The 27,592-nt window shown below is 39.8% G+C and overlaps 1 protein-coding gene across 1 annotated transcript in view; it reads left to right on the top strand.

Moving 5' to 3' along the window:
• Positions 1-26,860, top strand: part of B3galnt2 (beta-1,3-N-acetylgalactosaminyltransferase 2) — a 36,454-nt gene extending 9,594 nt beyond the window's left edge. The window contains exons 3-12 of the mRNA XM_051194735.1: positions 1,954-2,054; positions 5,208-5,404; positions 9,644-9,739; positions 16,078-16,188; positions 19,565-19,643; positions 20,118-20,301; positions 23,217-23,342; positions 24,174-24,333; positions 24,756-24,812; positions 26,551-26,860. Of these exons, the coding sequence (XP_051050692.1) occupies positions 1,954-2,054; positions 5,208-5,404; positions 9,644-9,739; positions 16,078-16,188; positions 19,565-19,643; positions 20,118-20,301; positions 23,217-23,342; positions 24,174-24,333; positions 24,756-24,812; positions 26,551-26,691 (1,252 nt within the window). The 3' untranslated portion in view covers positions 26,692-26,860. The remainder of the gene's footprint in view (positions 1-1,953; positions 2,055-5,207; positions 5,405-9,643; positions 9,740-16,077; positions 16,189-19,564; positions 19,644-20,117; positions 20,302-23,216; positions 23,343-24,173; positions 24,334-24,755; positions 24,813-26,550) is intronic.
• The last annotated feature ends 732 nt before the right edge of the window (positions 26,861-27,592 follow it).

The following is a 27,592-nucleotide window of genomic DNA, read 5'->3' as shown; positions in this document are numbered from 1 at the left end:
CTTTTTTTAAATAGCCTGGGGTGCTTGAGAAATATCAGTCATTTGTAACCTGGGCTTTGTTGAAGGTGAGTGTTAGAGCAGAAGGAAGCCTGGCAAAGAAGGGGAAAGAGAGAAGACTGTAAGAGAGGGGGAAGGAGGAAAGCCTGTGGCTGTGAGAAATCAGCAGTGACCTGCTTAGCTCATGGCAAGCAGTTGTATAGAAGCTGACATGTTCAGACAAGAACTGCTGAGGAGTGTGACTCCTTAGTGGTGATCTCATCAAAGGATGTAGAAGAAACAGGAGGTGTGTCAGTGGCTGCTGGCTGGCTGCTGGCTGTCTGATGTGCTGAGGACTGGATGAAAAGAGAAAGAAGCTCAGCTGAGAATGTGTTTGAGATCAGGAACCCATAGGCTGTGGTGTCCTCTGTAAATGTTGATTGAATGGCTCTCTGTAAGAGTGCTTATAGGTACATAGATTTATCATAATTTTATTACTATAACAAGTGTAATGCATAATTGATAGGTAATAACACTCATGCAGTTAATTTTCATAGAATGCTTCTATTTTGCCAGGATATTAGGTCTGTAATGAACTTATGGCTGGAATCAGCAAAGGCATATAGCTCTGAGGTAAATATTTTAAGTTAAAGAATAAGACTTAAGTAAGGCTGGAGATATGGCTCAGCAAGTACCTACCTGTTCTTTCAGAGAACCCAGGTTCAATTACCAGCACCAACATGGCTGCTCATGACTGTATGAGATCAGTCCCAGGGAACCACTACCCTCTTCTGACCTCCATGAGAACTGCATGCATATAGCACATGGATGTACATGAAGGCAGAGTACCCCTACACATAAAAATAATAAATTGTTCAAAAAACTTTTCAAAGTAAGACCAAAGTATTTACTAAGATAGTCAGTACTTTATTTTCATCAATGAAGTCAATGCCTTCTTTGAATCAGCTAATAGTTTTTGGATGTTGAAAAAGTATTCAGATTTTTTTATTATTATTCACAAAGTAATGACTGAAGATCTATTATACTTAGTTTTAATCTGCATTACTAACATTTTCTCATACCTTCAGGCTAGACAAACAGTGATACAAGAAGTCCAGTCCTTATTTATATTGTTTATTGATTTTTGTGGTTTAAATATTTTACCAAGGCCAATTTCAAGCAACTACTGTGACATAACTGGGTATAGAACTGTGAAAAGATATATACCATGTACCATGAGTATTCCATCAAACATATAAAAGTATGGGGAACTCTAGTATTCCCTTGTTTTAAAACAGTTTGTTTTTGTAATTTAATAAAAGCTGTACTTAACCATTTATAAAGTTCCTGAAAAATTGACACCTAGCTCTCATAAGCTAGCACTTAAGAATTCAGCTCCCTGTGGGTAATCTAGATGCCAAAGAACTTGAGGATTGATTACTCTGAGGATGAGTCTACAGTAGATGTGCTAGGTCAAGAATCATTCTTTTACCGGTTATCGCTCTAGGAATAAATTAATGTTGTCAGAGGATAAAGGAGTAAGAATGAGCAGACCAAGAAGAGATGAAGGGCAAAACCCTGGGTAACACATCACGAGGTAACCAGTGTCACAAGGTTTGGGAATAGCAGGGATCTCCTCTGACAGAAATACTAGTCCAGCAAGAGAGAAGAAAAATTCCAAAGGCATTTTCTGAGAAGCTGGTATTATTATGATCTACTGCTAGCTGGCACAAACATTTGCTGGTAACCAGGCCAAACATATACACTTACTTTAGAACTATAGAAGAAGGCTCTTACAAAGGCATTCAATAGTATCAGTTCGTGGGTTGGATGTCTCCTTTTGTTGGGCTAGAAAAATGAAGTTAGAGAATAGCCCTCATAAATGCTAGTGTCTCAAAGGTCTGAAATGAGCATGAGAAAATGGGTGTGTGAGAAGTGAAGATCTGTAACTGACGTTAATGCCAACCCATCTCTCAGTGTGCTTGTGAAGTTCATAATAGGTGCTCGTGGCTGTGAAGTGCCTCTGGAAGACAGAGAGGACCCTTACTCCTGCCGACTGCTCAACATCACCAATCCAGGTGCGTTCAGGCTGCCATCTGTGTTTGTTGTCAAGTAAAAAGTGCTAATTTTATAGGAGAGAGTATATTTTTAACCAACTAAATATTTGTCATCAAAATTTGTGGTCCAGCCTTTTTGACAGACTGACTATTCACTCAGGGAGTCTCTGTGATTCTTTACAGCAGCTAGAGAATTACTCTAGTTTGCTGAATTTTGAACTTTTGGAAAATTGTCGATTTTACCTGTTAATTCATGATACCATGATACAAATACTGTGAGTTGACTTTGATTTTGAATTATTGCTAAAAACCAGGTGATGTGGCACATGCCTGAATCCTAGCATTGGGGAACCAGAAGTGGGAAGATCACCTCTGCTTAGGAATCAGCCTGAAAAATAAATATATCAGGAACATGCTGTATATACATATATATAAAGAGAACAATTTTAGAAAGTTAAAAACTGCAGACTATTGACCAAGCTTCTGCAAAAGAAACAGGAAAAAGTTCAAAATATTAGAAAAAGTAATTTCTAATATTTCTTAAAATTGAGTTTGTGAGAATCTAGGTGAGGATGCAGAAAGCTGATGCTAAGGAAGTTTCTGTGTGGGCAGGGAGGCTATTACTACTGCTTCATTAGCATTCCTATTGTGTTCAGCTACAATTCTAATGGAGACTTTTCAAATCTCTGTTTTGTGTGCTGGGTCTGGATTCTGGTCTTTCAAAGTTTATCAGATCTTCTTAGTTACATATATCTCACTTTTTGAAATATGATGTGTAGATATGAGCTGCTAATCTGTGGCTCTACAGCTAGCTTTGCCACATTCTAGCTCTGTGTCCTCCTTGTCTATATTTCATTATCTGTAAGCAATGAATAGAGGGTATAATTGCACATGCCTTTAATTGCAGCCCTTGGGAGGCCGAGGCCAGAATATTGCTACAAGATTGAGATCAACCTGCCTACATAATGAGTTCCAGATCATCTACAAAGTGTGATGCTATTCACCCCCCCCCAAAAAAAAAGGGTCTCCCTCATAGAGCTTAGTACAAGGGTGGAGTAAATGATAAAACATGAGCATAGGTCCTGGGACTCCATAGATATTTTGTACTAAAAAGCCCACCTTTTTCATAGGTTGGATTCCAGTCCACTTTTTAAGTAGAGTATATATTCTAGTCTATGTCATAAAGCAGAGGTTTGTAGACAATGTTTTTCCTATACTTGTTTACTACTCGGAGGTTTCATTACCTTTTAGTAGAGAGCCAAAGGATCATAAACTTCATCAAATGTGTTGTTGCTAATGTAGTAGCTTACAGAAATTAAAACAAACAACATACAGAAACATTACACAGGCCTGGAGGTATGGCTCACTGACAGAGTATCTGCCTAGGAGTGTGTAGCTCTGGTCCCATCCCCAACAATTGTTATATGGAACTTAGCATCTTAAGTATTTATTGATAATGCAGCAGATGCCATTAATAGAACACTTCCATCGTTTAATACATAGACAGTTTTAAAACCACACTGTTTAATGTAGATAAATCTTATTTTACCTCCTGAGCATTTGGGTTATTTCTGTTTCTAAAAGTCATGAACAGTAATCCTAGTGCTGCATGTCTAGACGGTTTGGTTGATAGTTGGCTGTCAAAGCCAACAAGACTTTCTGCTCCAGGTAGCTTGAACTTAAGGTACATTTGTTTAAGGTAAAGAAAGTCTAGGAATGACTTGACCTCCTGTTTTTTAATAGACATGCTATTTTGTACTCTGGATGCCTTTTGTCTCCTAAATATATTAAAGAGAAAAACTTGCTGTCATCCAGTCTGGATGCTGACAGTGCTCTCTAGCTCATAGCAAAAGTCTGTCCCTTTTTGCCCCTTCCTGCTCATGTCTATTGTCAAGAAGGAGGCAGTATGTCCTGTTAATCTCCTTCATTGTACTGAAAAATCTGTCTTAAGTATAAGATAGCTTCTAGGGACTAAAGTGGGGGATCTAAATGCCCTATACGTACAAGGTTGGGTCATATTTTAGAGTCTCTGTAGTAACGCAGGGTTGTCTTTCTTAGAGTATCAGTGTACTTGGAAAATTCTGTCAAAGCAGAATTTTGTGTTTTGTTGTGTTCTTTTGAGGAATGGGATCTAGTGGTTTTCAATGAGATCCATAGTGCCAGGAATCAACCCCAGGACCTTGTGTGTCCTGGGCATGTGCAGCTACACCACTGAATTGGATTCACAGCTCTGATATGAATGTTTAACCTGGCCACAGTCTGTGTATTTACTTTATAAGTAAATGTGTATGCATATATTTGTTTAACCGGTTGGATTGTGAACTAGAGAACTTTGCCTTTAAAGTAGGTTTTAGGGGTTGGGGATTTAGCTCAGTGGTAGAGTGCTAGGCCCTGGCTTTGCTCCTTAGCTCCAGGGGGGAAAAAGTAGGTTTTATATTTCTCAAACTAGTTTTGATAAATGAGCCATATTGCTTATCATCTAATCTGTGGTTCATTTATAGTAATTATAAAAGTTGCTTGAAAAGAACTATTGGCTGGAAATACAGCTCTCTGGTAGAGTGAAGCCCAGGTTCAGTTCCTAGCACAGGAGAAAAGAACAGTTCGAAGAACCAATGAGCCACTAAAAAGAGACTGACTTGTGAGTCACTAAACCTGGGTCTGATTCCTGAGTCTGTCACTTTTTGTGACTTGGAGATGATTACTTAAGTGTCCCTTAGGGTTACAGTGTCTTAACTAGGAAGTGACATGATGTTCCTCCCACAGAGGGAGGTGGTAATGTAAGATGTGATGGGCAGTGATACAGTGGGTGCTCAGAATCTGTTTGATTTACTTGTCTGCAGGAAATATTCTACAGCAAGTTTCTCAGTGTTTGCAGTGATTTCGGTTCCTTCTGTATTGCAGTGGTTTCCTTACATACCGTAAACTTTTAAATTGCTTAATAAGAGGTAGCATTTTTAGATTTTTTGTAGAGCAAGATCAAATTCCCTATTCATTTTTACTATATTAAGTACTGTTTTTATTATGTTCACTGAGTCCTTCCATGTAGGTGCCTGCAGTTGACTTATATTTAGTATTCACCTATGGGATGTGTGTGTGTTAGCACAGTGTGTGTGTGCAGAAGTCTGGATTTTATTTACTCGATGATATAAAACCCTATTCTCATTGTTTGTTTAGTTTTGAATCAGGAAATTGAGGCCTTCAGCTTTCCTGAAGATGCCTCCTCATCCAGACTCTCTGAAGACCGAGTTGTCAGCGTGAGCTTCCGTGTTCTCTACCCAATCGTGATTACCAGTCTTGGAGTGTTTTATGATGCCAGTGATGTTGGCTTTCAAAGGAACATCACAGTCAAGTTGTATCAGGCAGAGCAGGAGGTGTGTATTAACATGTACAGGATTTTTCTTTTCTTTATTTGTTTGTTTGTTTGCTTGTTTAGGTTTTTCTAGACAGGGTTTCTCTATCAGCCTGGCTGTCCTGGAACTCCCAGAGATCCATCTGCCTCTGCTTCCCAAATGCTGGGATTAAAGGTGTGCACTACCACCCAGCTGTGCCACTACCGACCGGCTAGGATTTTTCTCATTTTTCTTTTTTAGAACAACTTTTCCTTGTGACCCCAAGTAGACTGAAAGGCTGACCATTCTCCATGCTTGGGTGACTTCCATCTCCCAAGTAGATTGAAAGACTGATCATTCTCCATGCTTGGGTGACTTCCGTCTTCTGGTATTGGTTGAAGTTAAATATGTTGCACTGTAATGCTGGTTTGGAGAGAGATTACCATAGATAAATGAGTTATATGTACAAAAAAAAAAAAAAAAAAAAAAAAGAGTTGGACTAGATTAGAAATTCCCAACCTAAATCACCCATAGCTTCATTAACAAAAGTGTCACAAACATGAGCTGGAGAAAAGATAACCCTTTGAAAAACAGTGCTGGCACATTGTATGGCCACCTGCCAAAGAATAAAATTAGACCCATATCTTTTACCTTGCCCCCCCCAAAAAAAAAATCAGTTCAAACTGGATCAGAAACCTTAATTTAAAATTGTAGAGTGCTCTGGGAAAACATTTCAGGACATAAATACATCAGGACATTTGTTACATAAGCAACACATTTCTGAATAGAACCCTGATAGTGTAAGAACAGAGTTGACAAATTAGACTACATGAAACTAAAAGTCCTTAACAACAAAAGAAATTGCCTCTCAACCAAAGAATGGATAAAGAATATGTGGTATAGTTATATAGTGGAATACTACTCAGTGGTAAAAAAAAAAAAAAATAATGACATCTTTAAATTTGTAGGCAAATGGACAAAACTAGAAAAAGCTATCCTGAGTGATGTAACCCAGACCCAGAAAGACAAATATAATATGTACTCACTCATAAGTGGATATTAAACATGAAATAAAAGATAACCAGCCTACAGGTCACAACCTAGAGAATCTAGAGGACCCTAAGAGAGACATACCTGGATCCACCAAAGAAAGGGAAAAAGACAAGATCTGAGTAAATTGGGAGCTGGTGGGTGAAAGGGGAGAGGGGAGGAGAAAAGGGGAGTGGGAAAAAATGGATACCTTAATAAACTGTAAAAGAATACTTTACCAACAGAATGAGCATATTACAAAATGGAAGAAAAGTCTTTGCGAGCTATACTTCAGATTAATATTTGAATATAAAGAACTAGGAAAATGAAACATTAAAATAACCTACTGGTCAAAAAAAAGGCCAGTTTTTTGAACAGTTCCCAAAAGAAAAAAAAGGGGGGGCCAATTTTTAAGTGTTCAACATCTCTGGCCATCAGAGAAGTACAAATCCCATCTGACCCTATTTAGAATGATCAGTGTGAAGAATAACAAGAAATGCTGGTGTGGATATGATGGAAGGGGAGCTGCCATCCATTGTTAAGACAGCCACTTTGGAAAGGAGCATGACCATATGTGACCCAGCTGTGCCACTCCTGTACATACTCACAGGACACTACAAACTACTGCAGAGAAATATTCTCACATCCATGTTTATCACTGCTGTTTTTACACAGCAAGGAACAAAAGAGTGGATAATGAAAATGGGGCACATATGTACAATAGAATTTTACTCAGTCATAAAGAGAAGTGAAATTTGCAGGAAAATGGGCAGAATGGAACTAGGGAATGCTATGTTAAGTGAGGACACTAAAACTTGAAAGACAAATACCACCATATGTTCTCTTTCATAAAAATGTCGATCCTGTTAAATATCTGGGTCAAGTTGGAAGTAAACATGGCTGAAGGCCAGGACCCTAGAAGGCAATTCATGAGACTTTCTGGGGGTGGGGGGAGAGACAATGGAAAAAGTTGAAATAGAGTAATGGGATGTAGCAAGTCTTTCTCTGTCCTACCTGCCAGATATAACCACACAGAGACTTCTTATTAACTATTAAAGCTTGGTCAATAGCTGAGGCTTGTTTCTAACTAGCTCTTATAACTTAACCCATATCTTGTAATCTACATTCTTTTATGTGGCTCAACTACCTTTACTTTGTAATAACCATACTGCTTGCTCTGTGTCTCTCATGTCCTCTCTACCCCCAAAATCCTGCCTAGCTATTGGCTATTTATCTTTATTAAACCAGTCGTAGTCACATATCTTCACACAGTGTAAAGGAATATTCCACAATAGGAGAGCAAAATGCTACTGTGGGTGTGGGAGCAGGGAGATAAGAGGATAAATAATATACTAAAATGAAATATGTATGAAAACATCATATGGAAACCAATTAATTTGTTAACTGACAGTTTTTTAAAGCTTCTTTCTGCTTACTCTAAGCCCTTGTGGATTACTGTCTTGGTAGTATTGTCTTTTCTGTTGATGTAGGCTTTCCTTGTATGCCTAGCAACTAGATACTGTGAATGATCTATTGTAGGACCTCTCATTACATCCCATTTCGGTTTTTCTTTTTTTGCAGTAGCAAGCAATTACATTTGCTAGAGGAGATTCTAAACTGTTCCTTGCAGTGGACAACAGTTGAAACCCTACTTGGCTCTTTCTGCTCTTTAGTTGGGCTGCCTGGGTTCTGCTTCAGATGTGTGTTTCATGAGTCAGCCTCAGATTAGGGCAGTTTATATGGAGAAACTAAAGCTCACTCTTCCTCTTCCTCTCCTTCCTTTCCCTCCCCCTCCTCCACCTCTGCGTATATGCGAATTTTCCTTGTAGCTGATGCTTTTATCCCACCTGTGTCCTCTGACTTTTTTTTTTTAAAGTTGGTATAGAGCTGTGCCTTCAACAAAGGGGACTAAGGGGAAGATGGAATAGGCCCACTTTCTCCTTTTCCACAGTTTGAGTCTCTTCCAGGTTTTGCATGTACTTGAATTATAGTTTCTTTCAGATCTTTTGTTGTTGTTCCTTACTGGTCTGTTTTTGTTTTTTGAGATGGGACAGCCCAGGCTGTCCTTAAACTTGAAATCCTCCTGTCTTAGCCTCCTGAGTGTTGGCTTGCAGATGGGTGTCATCATCTGTGGCTAAGATTTTTTTATGTTTTTTCAGAGTTCAACATTGTTTCCTATACATAGCAATTGGTCTGCTATTACTAGAAACCTTTTTTTGTTTGTTTGTTTTTTGTTTTTGTCGACTGTTGGTTGGTTTAAGTTTCATTGAAGTCAGACAAGGTCAGACACAGAACTGTAATGCCAGTGTTCAGGAATCTGAGGAAGGAGGATTTCTACACACTCAAGGCCAGTCTAGACATTAAAGCTATTTCCAAACCAGCCAGGACTAGACCCTTTTTCTCTTTCTTTCTATACCCACTGAGTCCAGTTAGTGCTGCTTATATGACCATGGGCTCAGGGTCATCCACTGGGAGGCCCTGGGGATCCTACCAGTGGTCATATTTCAAAGGAAAGTGAGTTTCCCTCATGGCCACAATTAAGGACCTCAGCAGCTCCTCCCTCACCTGTGATAGAATATTTTTTAAATTTTTTTATGTGTATGAGTGTTCTGCATAATATATACCTGCAGGCCACAAGAGAGCATCAGATCCTATTATAGATGGTTGTGAGCTACCATATGGTTGCTGAGAACTGAACTCAGGACTTGAAGAGCAGCCATTGCTATTAACTGCTGAGCCATCTCTTCAGCCCTAATTTTAATTATTTTTTTAAGACAAAAATTGGCTAAAAATTTCAACAACTTTCAGGTTTTTCTTTTTTTTTTTTTTAAATCTATTTTATGTTTATGAGTGTTTTACCTACATGTATGTCTGTGCACCACGTTTATGCCTCATGCACACAGAATACAGAAGAGGGCATCAGATTCCCTGAAACTGAAGTTATAGACAGACAGTTGTGAGCCATCATGTGGGGTGTTGGGAACCAACTTCAGATCCTCTGCAAGAGTAGCAAGTACTTTTAACCACTAAGTCATCTCTCCAATATCATCAAAGTTTTCTAGTGCTATTGCCATGGTAATTAAATTATTATATTATTTGTTTTACAGCTCTAGGGATTCAAGTAGTGAGCATGATTGGTGGCTTTGTGGGTTTACTGACAAAGCTACACAATGTCTGAGGATCTGTTGAGTATACAGAATATAACAGGAAATATTGTCTTTGTTTTTCCATCCCTCCCTACCCATCTTGCAGGAGGCCCTTTTCATTGCTCGATTCAGTCCTCCGAGCTGTGGCATACAGGTGAACAAGCTATGGTACAAGCCTGTGGAACAGTTCATCTTACCAGAGGTATGGCTATAGTGAAGACCAGTGTGGCTTTTGTAGGCCTCACATCAGCTCTACAGTGTGGAACTTGCGGCACTACAAAGCCTGCACTAAAATTTGCAGTTACACCAGCAGAACTTCATAGCCATATTCTTCTAAAAGTGCCTGTTGCCATGGTTAACTTGAAGTTGAGAACAGTGTGACTGTCTTAGTGACAAAGGTAGTATTAGGTCTTAATAGAGAGCAGATCTTTTGGAAGTTCAATGTTTTACTCATCTAAAGAATTTTTTTAAATTCTTCTAGGATATTTTGAGTGTATTCTGATATCCCCAAGACTGCCAATAAAGTTTACCTTGAATCAGAGAGATGAGCTAGCTACTAGCTGACCAAAATTAGCCTTAGAGGTTTTGGAGGACCCAGGAGAAGCACAGGAAGTAATAGTTAAGGGCTTTGGAAGAGTCTGGCCTTTTGGGTCTAGGAAGGAGAGAGACAGGAGGTAACTGGTCACTTAACTGCTATTTCTTTTAGTTAAGGTAAATTTTATTAGCAATCTTGATAGTGTCAGAGTGCAATCAAAATATCCCAAAGTATTGCCAGGTATAATGAGGTACACTTTTAATCCCAGCACTCTTGGAGGTAAAAGCAGGCAGATCTCTGTGAGTTTGAGGCCAGCCTGGTGTACACAATGAGTTCCAGGACAGCCAGAGGTACATAGTACCAAAAATTAAAAACAAGTTAAGTAAAAGTTTAATAACAATGAAAACTTGTGGACGATGTCTGAAAACAGGTCTGTCATCTCTGGGCTGCCTTAGGACAATCTTACATGCTGGAGGCCATTTTGCCTATCAGGTGCCCTCATGTGTCCTGAGAGTTTCCCCGGGTAGTCAAGGACTGTCACAGAGGCAGGTATGAGCAGTGCCCATCCACCAGCTTCAGCCTATTCATGAGTCCACTTCTGAACGAAACCATGGTTGAGGTCAAGAGTGTTGGACAGTTGTGTAGTTCATTGAAAACTGAGTTTGTCTGCAATATTAAAACTTGAGTTAAGATGTGAAAGCTAGACCATTGACAGTTTCCCCTTTAAGTGCTAGTCATGGTGGTGTTCCAATTAAGGGAAAATGCAGAGACACATATTTTTATAGTATGTTTTATACTTTTTGAATCCAGTACAAGTAGTTGAAACATTTGCGTCCTGGTTAGTTTTATGTCAATCTGACACAAGCTAGAGCCATCAAAGAAGAGGGAGCCTCAATTGAGAAATGCCTCTATAAGGTTGGGCTGCAGGCAAGCCTGTGTGGCATTTTCTTTATTGATGGGGGAGCACTCAACTCATTGGGGGTGCCACCCCTGGGCTGGTGGTCTTGGCTTGTATAAGAAAGCAGGCTGAACAAATCATATAGAGCAAGCCAATAAGACGCTCCCCTCCATGGCCTCTGCATCAGCACCCGCCTCCAGTTTCCTGCTCTTTGTGAGATCCTATCCTGATTTCCTTTGATGATGAACAGCAATATAGAATTGTAAGACAGTTAAACCCACTCCTCCCCAACTTGCTTTGGTCATGGTATTGCATCATAGCAGTAGTAACCCCAACTAAGAGAATATGTTAATTCTATATCATAGGAATCTAGTAAGAGATACTTGTCTTTTCTATGGCAGTGTCTCCCTTGAAGTAGAGATGCTGCACTAGCTGGTCCTGAGATCTTTTTAGGGAATGACTGATTTTACATCTACACTTAAAATGTGCTCCCACATGGCAAGCAATCTATAGATTACTGCACCATCATTTCTATATACTGCTTAAGTTCCCCATGAGTTATCCACTTGCTCACCAGAGGATACTTAGCAATGCCTGGAACTCTGGTTTATAGCATTGGGGTGTGGGTATTCAAAATGTCCAGGGTTTGAGCTTGAGAAGCTTCTTGAGGGGAGGAGTCTCTGGGAGTAAGGTCAAAAGGAGGAAAGCAAGTTTTAATGCTGCGGCTCATCACAGGTCTCTAGAGTCTGTCCCCTACTTTTGATCACCCTTATAGAAAGAAGCTTTTTTTCTTGGTCTGTAAAACACATCCTTTCCTCAGAATGCCATTGCTCTTGAGAAGTGCTATGTCACTGCATCTGCATTTCTCTTTAGAATACAGACAGCAAGGAAGTGCATGGAGAGGACATAGCTGTTGAAGTGTGAACTGCTAGGGAGACCAGGCATTCAGATAGTGATTCTAGCTTCTTTGTAGGTTTATAGTTTTTCAGAATAAAAATTTAGTTCAGGGATAGGGGTGCCAATGGTTAGAGGATCTTTGATGATTTATTGTTTTTGTCAAAGAATAATCGAAAAAAATGTAACAAGCCCTGTCTGCGCCAGCAAAAGCAAAAGAACACTACTTAGTCTGGCTTACATTTTACAATGAAAAAAATACTTTATTACTACTTTAATAATTTATTCAATTTACTTTGATCATATTCACCCCTCCCACAAACTCCTCCATGAATGCACCCTCACCTTATCACCCAAATTCAAGTCTCTCTCTCTCTCTCTCTTTTTTTTTTTTTTTTTTTTTTTTTCATTTTCTAGATAAGCCATAAGGTCTAGTTTGTGCAGCCCATATACTTGAGTGTGGGGTCATCCACTGGCACATATTCAACCTACCAACCAGTGACTTAACCCTTAAAGAAAACACTGATTCTCCCTCACACAAAAGCAATCAATTGTCTGTACCTGAAGTTGTTTGGTTGCTTTTGTTGTTTTGATACAGGGTCTCCCTGTATAGTCTTGGCTACCCAGGAACCCACTGTGTAGGCTGGTTGACATCCCTTGGGTGTTCTGTCTGCCTCTGCAGGCATGTGCCACCATGCATGGCCTGAAAGAAGGTATTAATGTTGTCATTCCTAAGAACCTTACTTCCGGTAAATAAGGGTCAGGATAAACAAATAGGCCGAATAGATGTTTATTCAGGGAGAAATAACTTACAACCTAGACAGATGAACACCAGGAAATTCACCCCGATCCTCTCCTGTCCGAGTCACGCCAGAAAGAGAGCCTTCCTGGCCCCCTCCGACCCCCCCCCCCCAATGGGCGTGGTCAGTGCTACAGAAGGACTACCTCACTACAAACCTTACTTCCTTTTTAGCTTTAAGGTAAATATGGTAGGTATTTCGTTGCTTTTGAAAAATATGAGAAAAGTAAAACTTTATTGGTGACTATGTGGGAGAATATGGGATTTTTATACACACACACACATATACACACACACACACACACATACATGCACATATATACATGTTTATAGTTTTGTTTTTCAAGATAGGGGTGTAGCCCTGGCTGTCCTGGAACTTGATCTGTAGACCAGGATGGCCTAGAACTCAGAGATCTTTGCCTGTCTTACATATTTTCTAAAAGTCTATAATAAATGCATATTAGCTTTATAAAAAGAAAATGATAAACCTTTAGAAATCTAGAAATTAAGTTTCTACCATATGTAGCTTTTACTTTGTTGAAATGTGTCTGGTGTTACATGGATTTTTTTCCCCCTATATCAAACCTAAGTGAGAGTCACCCTTGTGGTAATCCATCTGTGAGGAATAGATGATATCACCTCATTACTGTCACACTATCTGGAGTATCACATCAGTATGGCTTGTCACACTGTGTTCTTTTGTAAAGTGTTCATCCTGTGGCCTGCCCACTGAAGTGTAAACTCCATGAGAGCCACAAGTTTAAGTGAAACTACTATGTGTTTATTATAAAATAGCTGTATTTCTCTAATTGTATATTTTTCTTAATAAATGCAGTTGGAACCTAAAACTGCTTTCAGTAGAAAGCCGACTTGTCATTCAGCTGAATCCCTGGGCACATTACTATAAGCTTGGTGGACACTTACAATTACATTTTTGTGAAAAATGAGTCTGTAGTCATTATTCCAGTCCACAAGAAGTTCCTATTGTTTATATGCTTTAACTACTGTGTTATAATGGATGAGAAATTAGAACTAAAACATAGAAGAATTACCATGTAGAAGGGTTTGTACTAACTTACTATTTTCCCAGACTATAACAATGATTTTTTTCCCCGAGTCATAGTAGTTTTATGAACTTCAAACAGGGTTGCTATAAGTTGTTTTGGGTTGTAAGAGTTTCCTGGTTTTATGAAACCTAAAACAGAAAATTGAAAGGTGTGGGAGAGGAGGTGTGAGATACAACTATCAGCTGTGGCCTAGATCAGGACAGGGAGTGTGCTCGCTGCTGCCTTCCTTATATACAGCTTCAGAGAAAGTCAAGGACTCTTGCACAGTGGATTTCTCTAGTGATGAACCTTGTTGACAATTATGTCATGGCCCACTTATTATGCTAAATGGATTTGGGTGCCAGGAAGAGCTACTGGCAAAGAGCAAGCCAGATACCAAAAGTTATTTGATTGGATTGAATAGAGAATGGTTTCCATACTTTTCTGTTTGTAGGTTCAAGGTATAGTTTTCACAGAGGCCTTTCCTTTTGGTGTGGCTCCATATCTCCTGCTTGACTCTTGACCACCTGCTTTATTTTACTCAGCATACCTAGACCATTTCATCCATTATTGCCCAAACGTCTCTAGTGAACTCCAGATATGCCTGCTGATTCTGGATATTGAAATGGTGTTGTCTTCCAACCATTCTCATTGCCTATACTTTCATTTGTGGGTCTAGGATTTTCTTAAACCACCTAAACCAGAATCAAGGGCTTTGTCCTTTGGTCTTAGACCCAAGTTCTGTCCATTCTAATTCTCAGGTGTTCTCATATCTTTCACATTTTTCTGATGTTAGAGAATTAGAAGAAAGAAAAAAAGACTGTTTTTGTTGGGAGATGGATGTGTGACTGACCCAGGCCATCTCATCCAGCACACAGCAGTGATCAGATTCCCACTGATTGACACTGTGGACCATTGTCAGTTTATCCATCTTTTATGGTAGTGACTCATAAGAGTGACCTGAATGACCCTTACCTCTGACCTGGAATGTCAAGGTGAAATAATAGTACTTAATTTTTGGCAATGAACTTGATCATAGCAATAAAAAATGAGTATTTTGAAGTGATGTTTCATCCAGGAGGGATGTGACTAGGTAGTCTATACCTAAATCTTTCTCCTGTACATATTGCTGCATTGGCAAGATTCTTTGGTGATTGTTTTTTTTTAATGCCATGGTCAGTGACAGATTGTTGGAGGGTGTAAAGGTCACTACTTAAAACTTTACTCTTAATCACTTCTCAGTGATTGGAACATGATTTCCTCATCTATAAAAGAAGAATTATAGTTAACCCACAGGCAGTTCCCTGGGAATCTCTGTGTTGTTCAGTAGTCTCACCAGGACTGCATGGCAGCTAGTTCTTCTCTTCCTACCAGTCTCTGCTACTCTACTGACAACCTCCAATCTTCCCCTGACAGTCTTCCCCACTTCCAAGCAAAGGCCAGGCTTCATAGTACCATGGTGGCAGAGAAGCATCTGGTCTACCTTAGATCTCTCCTCTCTTTAGCCTGGTGCTACAGTCTGTGAAATGTTTATGATTCTGATGGTGTTGTGCTGTTTCTCCCCACTTTTCTGACCCAAACTTTATGCTTTTGTGGTAATTTGAAGTTCTTTCTGCATAATACCTACCCCAATTCTTGCCAAAATGTGTTGTTGTTATTGTTGTTGTTTTGTTTTGTGGCCACATGTTGGTAGCATTTAAAGATAAGGGTTATTCTGTTTAAATTTCTAATATTCAATGTATAGACCATAGCTTGGTAAATATTAAAAAAAAAAACTACCACAATAACTTGAGCTTTTTTTTTCCCCCTAAATTTTATAGTAGCGAGCAAAATGCAGTTGGCATTCTCAAACTTTGCTAATGACCTTATAAATTTATAAAAATGACTATTCAAAAGCAATTTGATAGTTTGTACCAAATAAATACATAGACACACCTTGCTTTTCCCAGTAATTTCTGGGAATTTATTTTAAATGAAGTATTATGGGAAAGAGACATTTATACCAAAATATTCCATTGTTACAGTAGCTATTTGGTCAGCAAGTAAATCAGGTGTCAGCCAAGTGGCATGTTATACCCATGTTAGAAAGGACAGCTCTAAAAGTTGTAGCAACATTAGAAAATTGATACAGCAGGAACTGGCAGGAAGCATCTGTAAACACCATGAACTTTGATGTGTCCAGAAGAAATAATTGAGGACATACACTACCATGCTAATAAAGAAATGTTCAGGTTGTGGCTTAAAATTTTAACTGATGCATTTCAGGGGATGGGGAAATGACATTATTTTCTCTAAAGTTTTACATATTTACTGATAACCTAAATGGCAAGAATAAACAAATTGATCCTCTGTCATTATTCCCCCAAAGAGCTTTGAAGGTACAATCGTGTGGGAAAGCCAAGATCTCCATGGCCTCGTGTCCAGAAACCTACACAGACTGACAGTGAATGATGGAGGGGGTGTTCTCAGAGTCATTACAGTAAGCTGTCCTTTCTTTGTTTGGGTTGGTTAGAAACATTAACTGTCTTATGTACATAAAAACTGTAGAATTCGTTTTTATCCCAGGCAGTGTCGGACAGTGGTTTTGAATATACATAGTAGAAAGTGTTGCTTAATCACTTCACTGTAGTGAGGATGAGCAGCTGCATGGTGTTGTAACTCCAATATTAATGGTAATGTAATTTTGCCTTAAGATTGGTACATTTTAAAGTATGGTATTGTATTTCTTAACAATTTTTTTTATTGAGATTTTTGGAAACATTTGTTCATAGCTGAGTGTAGTAGTTTATACTGTGTTCTCAGCACTCAGGACACTGAAATAGCAGGATTGTTCTAAACTTGAGATCAGCTAGCTATAGAATAAGAAGGGAAGAAAAGAAACACTTCTCCCATAGGTGGCTATCTTACCTTGATAGCAAAATGGTTAAAAATACCAAAATATAGAGCTGAGCACAATGTCCTGTGCCTGGAGTCCCAGAGCTCCTTGTCAAGCAAAAGCTGGAAGATTGCTTTAGCAATCAGGGTCTGCCTGGGCAGCATAGCATCATGCTGTCTTTAAAAAGAGAAAGCAAGAGAATACTTGCTTTTGTTTTATTTTGAAGCAACCTCTGGAATTTCTCACTATATTTCTCATTTAGTCAAATTATCCTCAGATTTAAAGCAAATCTAAGTTAGGTAAATTTCTCAAACATAGCATAACAAAGGTATAGACAGACTTAATAAGCAAGTTGTGTTGTGGTGGTGTTACTAACAACTTCCCAATCCCCCTTGGTACTTGGTCCAATGAACAGGAAGACACTTGACATTTAAATGCAGAAGTTCAATAATCTCTTGAATGTTAGCCCTGCTTACATGAAATAATTCCTGGTTTTAAAATGAGTGTCATGTGATTTGTTACATATTCAGAAAGCATTTCTTGTATACCCACTGAAAGGCAGACACGTTATTCCATCACATCTAAAGTCAGGGAGAAAGTGACAGGCAGTATGCTGAGCCTGATAGTCTCAATTCAATAGACACACTCACAAATAAGTAAATGTAATTTTAAAGTGTTTAAAAGAAAAGGAAATATGTTAAATAAATGGACCCACAAAGTCACATGTAATTATACCCTCAGCCTTGTAGGCCATGTACAGTATATTATCCATTATTTAAGATAGACAACTTTATGGGAGGAATCATAATTTTTTCTTTTATTATTTTCAGGACAAGTGCCTTTAATATATTACCACTTAACTATTTGTGAAACTTAAAGATACCTAGCATATGCCAAAATTCTATAGTCTTTGATTTGTTATCCTAAGGAAATAAGTTTCCTTCTGAGTTGAAGATTTAGTTAAAATCTAAAGACAAATGATCTGCTTTGGTTGGAGGAAAACTAGCTGTGGAGGGTGAGAGACAGCTTATTCAGCCAACCGAAGAGGAAAGGGGGATGTGGCAAGCCCCTTAGTGGAAGAGATTTCATCAAGTCTGCTGCATGGATGAGTTAGCAGGCCTGCCTCTAAGTGCATGCTTTAGTGCCTGCCATGAACTGTCCTCAGTGATGGACGTGACCTCAAAGGATAAGCCAATACACACTTTCCTCTTAGAAGTTGCTTTTGGTTGGAATGTTTATCACAACAACAGAATCAAACAAGAGCACAATGAATATTAGAATATTAGTTACATTCTAAACAAATCAAAATAAAGTACTGCAGTTTAAACAAAAAAGTATGCCACAATTACAGAGTTTAAATCAGCTACAAACTGTATTTTAAATTGAAAACATGTTATCCACAGTGACCTCAGAATACTCTTTAGTGTCCTTAAAGTGGTGCTGTGTACAGTCCTTCTTTACTGAGATCTGCTTAAAGAGACAGTATTCTTTCTGACAAGAGGAGTGCAGTGGAAGTACTGAGGACTGATTGCTTTTGGCAGTTAGCTTCAGGCCTCACAGCTAGGGGAGAGTTCTGGAAGGCAGACATGTTGGAGTACAACATACTGATGAAAAGCGCCTCTAACCTTAAGAGGCAGAATTGTTGTTGACAGTTAAGTTCTAGGTCTTCCAAAGCAGTAGGAACTTAGTCTCCATCTGATTTTGTTGGGAACAGATGATGTTTTTTGTTTGTTTGCCTGGTTTCTGATACAGGGTTTCTATGTGTACCCTAGCTATCCTGGAACTCCTATAGATCAGGTTGGCTTTGAACTCATATCCACTTGTCTCTGCCTCTCAAGTGCTGGGATTAAAGGCATACACTACCTTGCCCAGCTGGGAACAGATGGAGATTTAAAGAGGTTTTTCTCTGCATGGTCCTAAGATGCACTAAGAGCTTGCCAAATTCATGAGGATTTTTGTGAGGAAAAAAAGTGCTAATTCTTTAATGTTTTTAAAGTGATAAAGTTAGATGTAACTGAGTTTTATACTATTGTGGTTATAACTATAGGAACATTTACTTATGTCTAAGTTGGAATTTTGAGCACTGAGACAGAATCATCTTGATGCTTTAAATCCATGGCATAAGGGCTAGAAAGGTGACTTAGTGGTTAAGAGTGCTGGCTGCTTATCTTCATTATTTTTCTTTTTGCTGTGATAAGGCAAGACCAAGGCATCTTATAAAAGAAAGGCTCATGGTTCCAAGTGGTCAGAGTTCATGACCACTATGGTGTGGAGCCTAGCAGAGGGCAGGCAGGCTGGCTTGGTATTGAAACAGTAGTTTGGAGCTTGCATCTTGATCTATAAGCTAGGGGCAAAGAGCTAACTGGAAATGGCTTTTTGAAACTTCAAAGCCCACCACAGTATTACATCTCCTCCTCCAGCAAGTCCACACCTCCTAACCCTTTACAAACAGTCCCACCAACTGGGAACCAAATATTCAAATATGTGAGTCCATAGCAGGGGGGCATTCTTAACTCAATCTACCACACTACTCCAGGGACCTGCACTGGCTTCCCAGCACCCACATAGTGGTTCTGGCCTTATGGTCTAATGCTCTCTCTGACCTCCAATAGCATTCAGGTTCAGGTGTTGAACAGACATACATGCATACAAAATATCTATGCACATAAAGTAAAAATAAACAAAGTAGGCCAGATGGTAATGGAACATACCATTACCATAGCACTCAGGAAGCAGAGGCAGGCATATCTCTGTGAGTTTGAGGACAGCCAAACATAGACAAAACAATTGTCTTGGACATCCCCCCCCCCCAAAAAAAAAAAAAAAAAAAAAAGAAAGTAAAAAGAATGAATAAAAATCCATGGCTTCAGTACCTTCTGTAGGGCAGACACCTTGGGTATCTGCTGATTCAGCTCTGCATTGTAATACATTCACTGTTAGTCCTGAAATGCCTGAGTATTTCTGTTCTCATCCCTTTCAGGCTGGGGAAGGGACACTGCCTCATGAATTCATGGAAGGCGTGGAGGGAGTTGCAGGTGGCTTTATCTACACTGTTCAGGGTAAGTTGACTAATGCAAAAGCAAACTCGGTGTAACTAACCTTGTTTTATAATATGCTGCAAAAGGTCATCTTTTCAAGTTAAAAGTTCCCTATTGAGCTGGGTACAAAGCTATATGCCTGATATGCTGACACTTATGAGACTGTAGGAAAACTGTGACTTCAAAGCCATCTTGGGCTATGTTGCAACACCCTGTCTCCAAAACAAAGCCCCAAAGCTTACTTTTTAAGGTACTGCATCCTGTTATTCAAGTAAAGCATAGCTAGACTCTTTCTGTTGGTTCCAGTTTTGTTGTTTCCCAGCATAGCTAACAGTGCTGCAGAGAACATTGTGGTGCCCACGTAAGATAATATCTCTAATGTCCTATCACAAGTAGACTTCACTGAGCTATATAACTCTGTACCACCTGAAGATCCTAATGAATGTGTGCTCCACAGCAGTGTTTTTTCTCTAGCAGTCAGCTTTTCCTTTTTAGAAGGAGATGCACTGTTACAAAGCCTTCATTCGAGGCCCCAGAGACTTTCAGACCACATACGGGATCTGCGAGTGGAAGATGCCTTACTGCAGGAGGAGAGCAGCGTCTTTGATGACATTGTCTTTGTAGATGTTGTGGACACTTACCGGAATGTTCCTTCAAAATTACTGAACTTCTATAGATGGTAGGTTGTGCAGATGTTGGGCAGCTAAAAGTTGCTTTGTTGTTGTTTTGATGTAGAAACATTAAACCATTGAGATTTCAAAATTCAAAAGACTAGTCATCTGGGGTGTATGACCTAATATATCACAGATCCTTTAAAAACAGTATCTTTTTAATTTTAAGGTTTTTAAAAAATTACTTGTGTGTGTGTGTGTGTCTATATGTCTGCTTTGTGAATGTGTGTACCTTTGGAGGCCAGAAGGTATCTCTGGAACTTAGTTTATTAGTACCCTATGTGGGTACCAGGAACCAAATGGGTGGGTCTTCTGGAAGAGCAATACTTAGTCCTGACTTCTGAACCAACTCTTCAGCACCTCCTAGATCCTTTTAAAGACATCTAATGTGCTGTGCTTTCTTATTTGGATGATCAGATAGATCCACAGTGTGAATGGCATTAAGTGGTCAAAACCAACAAAACAAAAATTAATTCCTTTGGAGTCATTCCTACACACTGTGTCTCACCTAGCATTGGGTGAAATTAGTGAGTGTGGAAATGGTCCTTTTTTAGTTTTGTTCTTACGTATCCACTCCAATTCCAATTCCAGTCACACTAAGGTACTAATCTGAATTCTGCTCAACTAAATATCCACCTTTAAATATCCAGTCTCTATTCCATCAACTTCCAAACTCCTTGCATTGGGATAGATGCAGTGGTACATGAATTTTGTCCCAGCTGCACAATGGCTGAGATAGAAGTCTCCTTTGAGTCTGTGTAGAAGTTTAAGGCCAGCTTTCACAACATAGCAAGGTTCTGAAAACCAACAAATACTCCTGGTTTACAAACTTTTGTAGATACTTAATGAAATTAGTTCTCCTAACTTGTAGACTTCCAGTGATTTTTTTTTTTTTTAGATCTTGGTTGTGTTCTACATTTGTGATAGTTTGTTTTTAACATGCAAAGTTGGTGGTGTTACTTGTGGCTGTGCTGACTTGCTTCAGTGTACCTTGCTCTCACAGGACTGAGGTTCTAACTCCCTGTCTGTCTCGCTCGTGCCTGACCTGGGAGTTTATAACTTGGGAGTTTGCCTTATCTTTTGAATCCTTGTCAAAGGCTTATTTCTTGGAAAGGCCTACCAGATCTCTTTCTGCACTTCCTTCTCAGGTGGGAAGTTCACAAGGGCACTGTGGATATGTTTTGTTAGAGTCATGATCTATAGACTGGGGCTAATTATTGTTGTCATTTTGGAATCATCTGTGGGTGGAATACCAGGATTGCATTTAGACAGCAATGTATTAGGAGCCTGTCACAGATGGGTGGTGGTGGTGCACCTTTAATCCCAGCACTTAGGAGGCAAAGGCAGATGGATCTTTTGAGTTTGAGGCCAGCCTGGTTTATTATCAAGTTCCAGAGCTACACAGAGAAACCCTGCTAGCAAACCAAAAAAAAAAAAAAGAGCCTGTCCCTCAGAGTTCCAAGTATAGATGAGGCCAGCATGAGGAGCTCCAGGAGGGAAGTCAGGACTTAGATGGGATAGGGCCAGTAGACTTTCTAGCATCCTTTTGTTCTCCCTCCCCTGTTCCTTAACATACTTCTCCCATTGTTTTCTGCTTCTCTCCCTCACTTCCTCACCTCATCAAGGCTGTTTTCAGGTCTGCCTCCTCATAGCCCACATCATCCTTCACCCTCTGCTTTTCAGCATGCTTTGTGTGGAGGGAGGGAAATATTAGGGATAGAAGGGAGGACATTGTTTTTCTAGTAGGAGATAACTAATTGTACCTCCCACATTTTAAATCAGTGCTTAATTATTTGGCTTTATTTCCTGAGTAGAATCACCAATGATCTAAATGTCTTTATAACAAACGCTTATTTTTGATTGGCAAATACTGTATGTCTGTTATACTGTTAAAAGTAGCTTAAAAGGCTAATCTAAGCTTGGTGGATGGGACCTTTAGTCCCATCATTTCAGAGGCAGAGGCAGATGCAGGTGGATTTTGTGAGTTAGCGGCCAACTTGGACAACATAGTAAGTTCTGGCTGGTCCTTTGACAAGACTATACTTAAGAACAGATGTGCATATCTAACACTAATGCACAAACTGACTTAGTGGAGCCCATTTTATATGGAGTGATACCTTGCTCAGCCTAGACACGGGTGTGTGGGGTGGATGATGGGCCACTTAGTAGACTTCCTAGGGGAAACTTTACCCTCTCTGAGGAACAGGTGGGGTGTATATGTGTGGGAAGAGTAAAGAGAAGGGGAACTGGGATTGGAAGATTTGAAAAAAAAAGAAAAAGAAAGAAAGAAAAGAATAGATGTACAGGGACTGACATTGAGGTAGGGAACTGGTTTTGCCCTGTTTGAGGCCATGCATTTTTGGTGTCTAGAGAAATGAAGTAAATCACCCTCCTGTTCTTCCAGAGATTGTTTATTATAATTTAAATGCTGGAAATTGGTTCCAAAGAAAAATATGTTTGCATGATATAAGTCATGTTTTAACCCATAATGTATCTATTTAAAGAAAAAAAAAATGTTTGAGACAGTCTTACTCAGTATCTCTTGGCTGGCCCAGAACTCCACCTCTCTGCTTCCCACCACACCTGGCCCGTTTCATAACACACCTTATTCTATGGTGTTCTAAGTGAGAGCTTCAGGTCTGATACCTTGATCCAGGACTTTAGAACTAGGCACACATGGGGCAGGGTACAGATGACAGGGAGGTCTGGCAGCTGTCATAGAGAGTAACTGGGAAGCACTTGTTAGAATGGATATTCTACTTCAGTCACTTTCTTCTCTGTCATGCCAGTTGGCCAGGTGAGGACCAACCACAGTTGATGGCTACAGTGATAGTATTCTCTGGATGCAGGACAAGACACTGAAGGTGCACAGCTATAATGCCTAGGGTTGTGCTTACTTGCGTTTCCCTTTTTCTGTCATCAGGACTGTGGAAACCACCAGCTTCAATTTGCTGCTGAAGACAGATGATGACTGTTATATAGACTTAGAAGCTGTGTTTAATAGAATTGCTCAGAAGAATCTAGATGGGCCTAACTTCTGGTGGGGAAAGTAAGTGAAACATGGACAGCCATTGGTTTTCAGTGTACCTAAGTGTAATTAATTTAGAATGAAATATGCAAGTTATTTTTCCACAAGGAAAATGTTGTGAGCTTTTAAAAATTTTTTTATTAATTATTTTTTATTTTACATATCTATCCCAGTTCCCTCTCCCTCCCTCCCATACTCTCTGACCCCCTTTTCCCATACCACCCCTCCCCAACTCCACAGGGAGAGTGATGCCTTCCAGGAAAATCTGTGAAGTCATTTGGAGTAGAGACTAGGCCCTCCCTCCTGCCTCAAGGTTAAGGGAGTATCCCTTCATGGGGAATGTTCTCCCAAAGTCCTTTCCTGCACCAGGGACACATCCTGGGTCCAGTGAGCTTTCTTATTAAACTATTTTGTATTAGTTTGCTGTCACTATAATCAGAAGTAATTTGGGGGAGGGGTGTCATTCTATTGAAAAATCTCAGGCTTATTAGCCAAGAGTCAAAGATGTGGTTTTAGAAGTGCATGGTCCTCAGAAGCTGTTGTATGGTTTTGTTAGAGTTATATATGACATATCCCCATAGCCATTGTCTTTGCTACTTCAGCAACATTGCAGGATTATTGGTTTGGTGGGCTTGGTTTCATTTGAATATGTACTGAAACACAGAGTGAGCTTCTCTTAGCTTCCATTAAACTGAGAGCTTACCTAATTAATCTATACAAAGTACCATTGGGTAAATAATTCCTTTCCTTAGATGCAAGAATTTTTCCCTGCTCTACAAGCTCATCCCTTCATAATAATCAAAAGAATGTAGTAGATGGATGTGGCCAGCCATCACCTTTGTAACATCTCAGTTTCAGGTTGAATTGGGCAGTGGACAGAACTGGAAAGTGGCAGGAGCTAGAATACCCCAGCCCAGCCTACCCTGCCTTTGCATGTGGGTCAGGGTATGTGATCTCCAATGATATTGTTGACTGGCTGGCAAGCAACTCTGGAAGGTTGAAGACCTATCAGGTAACAAGATTACTCATCCAGTCCACTGTCCTGAGATGTCCCTGAAGGAGAGCCAGCTCCCTGTGGTTTTCCTTTCTCTGTAGGAATCACTCTCTAAAGGTTAGGAATGTGTTCCTGCCACCTCTCAAACTCTAACCATGATGTCTGTTCATATTTGAGCCTGTTTATACTGCTTTTAGTCTTTGATTGTAAAGTGTATTCTCTGGAGGAATATAAACATTTTTTGCTGTAAGAAGGACGATAAAGAAGAGCTTTCTTCCTCCTGACCTGGTTATAGTGACCAAGCGTGCCCAGCTCTTAGATCCATAGCACACAGTCTGTCTCCCATCTCTAGCTTGCTCTTGTACATCTAGGTTGGCTTAATCTACATATGGCCTTGTCTTTACAAAAACATTAAAAACTTTGCATTTGATCGTGAGTAGGGTGAAGATGTCAGCATGGGCATTTGGATGGCAGCCATAGGACCTAAAAGACACCAGGTAAGTGGGTATGGGGGTGTTGGCTTCAGGGCTCTTGGAGGTGTGCAAGTGAACTTAGATACTGTGCATCCTATCCTAGATATAAGAAATGAAAGCCTTCTGGCATCCCAGCTGTGCTCAAAAGTTGCAACACTCTGCCTCATTCTTCAGAGCAGGTATCTAAGTTTAAATCAAAAGGAAATGCTATGAATGAAAGTTCCTTATCCACAAAAAGGAATTAGGTCTTTAGATTTCATCAGAAATTCTTTATAGTTTTATAGTTTAGAATCTGTTGACTTGGGTTTCTGGCCCATGACAGTGAGACCTCTCAACTGACACTCTGACAGCAAACTTTTCCTAGTATTTTATTTGTAAGGAGCCAGAGGTAAAAGTGTTTATGCAAAGACCAAAACTGAAGGTAGGAAACTTGAGGGCAGGAGGAACAGGCTTTTTTGCCTCACTTGTACTGACTTCTGGATTCTTGCACCTTCTACTTTGGCTATAAAAGATACAGAGAGCAGGACATGCAGTGCCTGCCATTTAGAGCCACACATCCACACTTGCTCACTTGGGAACAGGACTACATACCCAGTCAGCTCAGCCTATAAGTCCTGTTGCTACATCACACTCTCAGACCTCTCAGTGAATCTGAGCATTGTGACCTGTAGTTTCCAAAGGCTGTTTATGGGGCTTGTGGATGTGTTGAGATCCTTTATTATGACCCTGGGCTGTAACAGTAATACAGAGGATGTTCACTTTGTCCTGTCCTGTGGGGCACTGTCACTTTTAAATACTTCACATTGCTGACTTGGGCTTTCTGAAGCTGAAGAGCCTCTTGGATAGGAAGCTTTGCTCTCTTCCATGTACCAAGGCATGGGGCCCACTCTGCTGCCACTAGTAAGCCCCTCATGCTAGATGTATTTTTGAGAGACAAGGATCACCAAATACCCTCTAGATACATGCTAGTTCCAGCAGTTCCTAGGCCCATCAGAATTGTCATGGTTTAAAAAGATTTTCAGGATCAGGCAGTGGTGGCACACACCTTTAATCTCAGCACTGGGGAGACAGAGGTAGGCAGATCTCTGTTGAGTTTGAGGCCAGCCCTGGTCTAGAGTTCCAGGACAGCTAGGGCTGTTACACAGAGAAACCATGTATTGGGCGGGGGGGGGGGGGATTTTTTTTTCTTCTGGTTTTAGCCAGAATTTGTGTTCTCAGATTCAGTGTGTTTCTTCACATATGTGTTGTTAACTCTGCTTAGCAGTGTGGAACTTGGGACTCAGATCAGGAGTCTTGGATGTGTCTGTTCTTACAGCATAGTGATGGGAAGAATTCGACTTTGCTGTTATAGCATTTGATACTTAAATGAAATGATTTACAAAGAGTTGCAGACATCCTATCAGAACCCTGCTGCCGCTGTTTGTGACCAACTCTAAAAGGGAATACGAAAAGTGTTCATTTGTGTCCTCTGTACTTTTTATAGAATTGCATGTGCTGACCCTTCTGAGAATCTTAATGGTTTTAACTGACGACGTAATGATTGTGCATTTTATGGTGTAGTGTGGCATTCAGTGACTTTTAATCTTTACACTTTAGTTTCTGTGTTCATAGCCCCACGGCTATGAGGCTGTAGTGCTTTCCCAAAATCAGAAGCCACCCCCTCCCCAAATCCAGTGAGTTGGCTCAGCTTTGATAGAGTACATTGAAGTGTCTGACCCACATGTATTGTTTCCTTATTCTGTCTTATATTTCGTTTCAACAGGACAGTCTGTGGCTATGTGAAAAAACCTGTGAGACAGGAATGCTGTCTTCTCCACAGTACTCACCACAAGAGCTGAGTAGACTGTGGGAACTGAAGGAACTGTGTGGGGATCCTTGTCATTGTGAAGCAAAAGCGCTGTGATCCCCAAAGACCAGGGACTGTAAGTCTGAGGAGGAGACCCTGTGGCTGGTGTTGGGCCGTAAGCAGTATGATTATTACCAGTGTTTGCACAGATCTTAATGAATCAGCTGATACTGTAGCATAAGTTTTTATTTATAGATTGGAAGATTATTTAATACCAAATCATTTTTATAAAAAAATATTTGTAACTAACTTCTGATCACTGTTACTAATTAGTAATTCATCACTACCATTTTTGGTTAAACATAGCCAAATTCAAAAAGTTGTAATAACTCCATTTGAATCTCAATCAGAGTTATGAAATAGCTCTGTATAGCTTATGAAAATATAATAGTTATGAAATAGCTCTGTATTAGGCCAGAAAGAACCTACAAAGATGCTGTGTGGTGCTGGGGCCACACATACCAAAGTCTGGGTTGCTGGAAATACCAGTTTGTGGATCTCTGACATGGGCAAACTGGCCTTGAAAAGGAAATACTGTAATCTTAAGTTTGTGATCTTGCTTTTAAAGATTTTTTTTTTTTTTTTTTTTTTTTTACATAAGTGCCATGTTTTACCATTTAATGTAAATCCTGAATGTCTCAGCCTAGCACTCTCACGAAACTTTTTGTTGAGTATGAGTAAAAGTAAACACCTCAGGGTTCAGTGTCACAGGGAAGTAGGGAAGGCACTCTGCCTTGCCTGATGTTTACCTAAGCTTAAGGTGGTGGTAATATGTGGAAGATAGCGTCAGTGTAGGTATAGTATAGGGGAAAGTATGTTGTGGATGTGTTTCCCCAGTTTAAGGGACAGAATGACCAACCAAATCACTGCAGTAAACTTTTCAAACAGTTAAGCAGCCCATAGCAGATGTTAACTCTACTCAGATTTAGACTACTGTTTCTATTCCATATTTACATTT

The sequence above is a fragment of the Phodopus roborovskii genome, unplaced genomic scaffold (genome assembly GCF_943737965.1).
Source record: "Phodopus roborovskii unplaced genomic scaffold, PHOROB, whole genome shotgun sequence".
NCBI lineage: Eukaryota > Metazoa > Chordata > Mammalia > Rodentia > Cricetidae > Phodopus > Phodopus roborovskii.
Note: the sequence above shows the minus strand (reverse complement) of the source record. Positions and strands in the feature narration are given on the sequence as shown.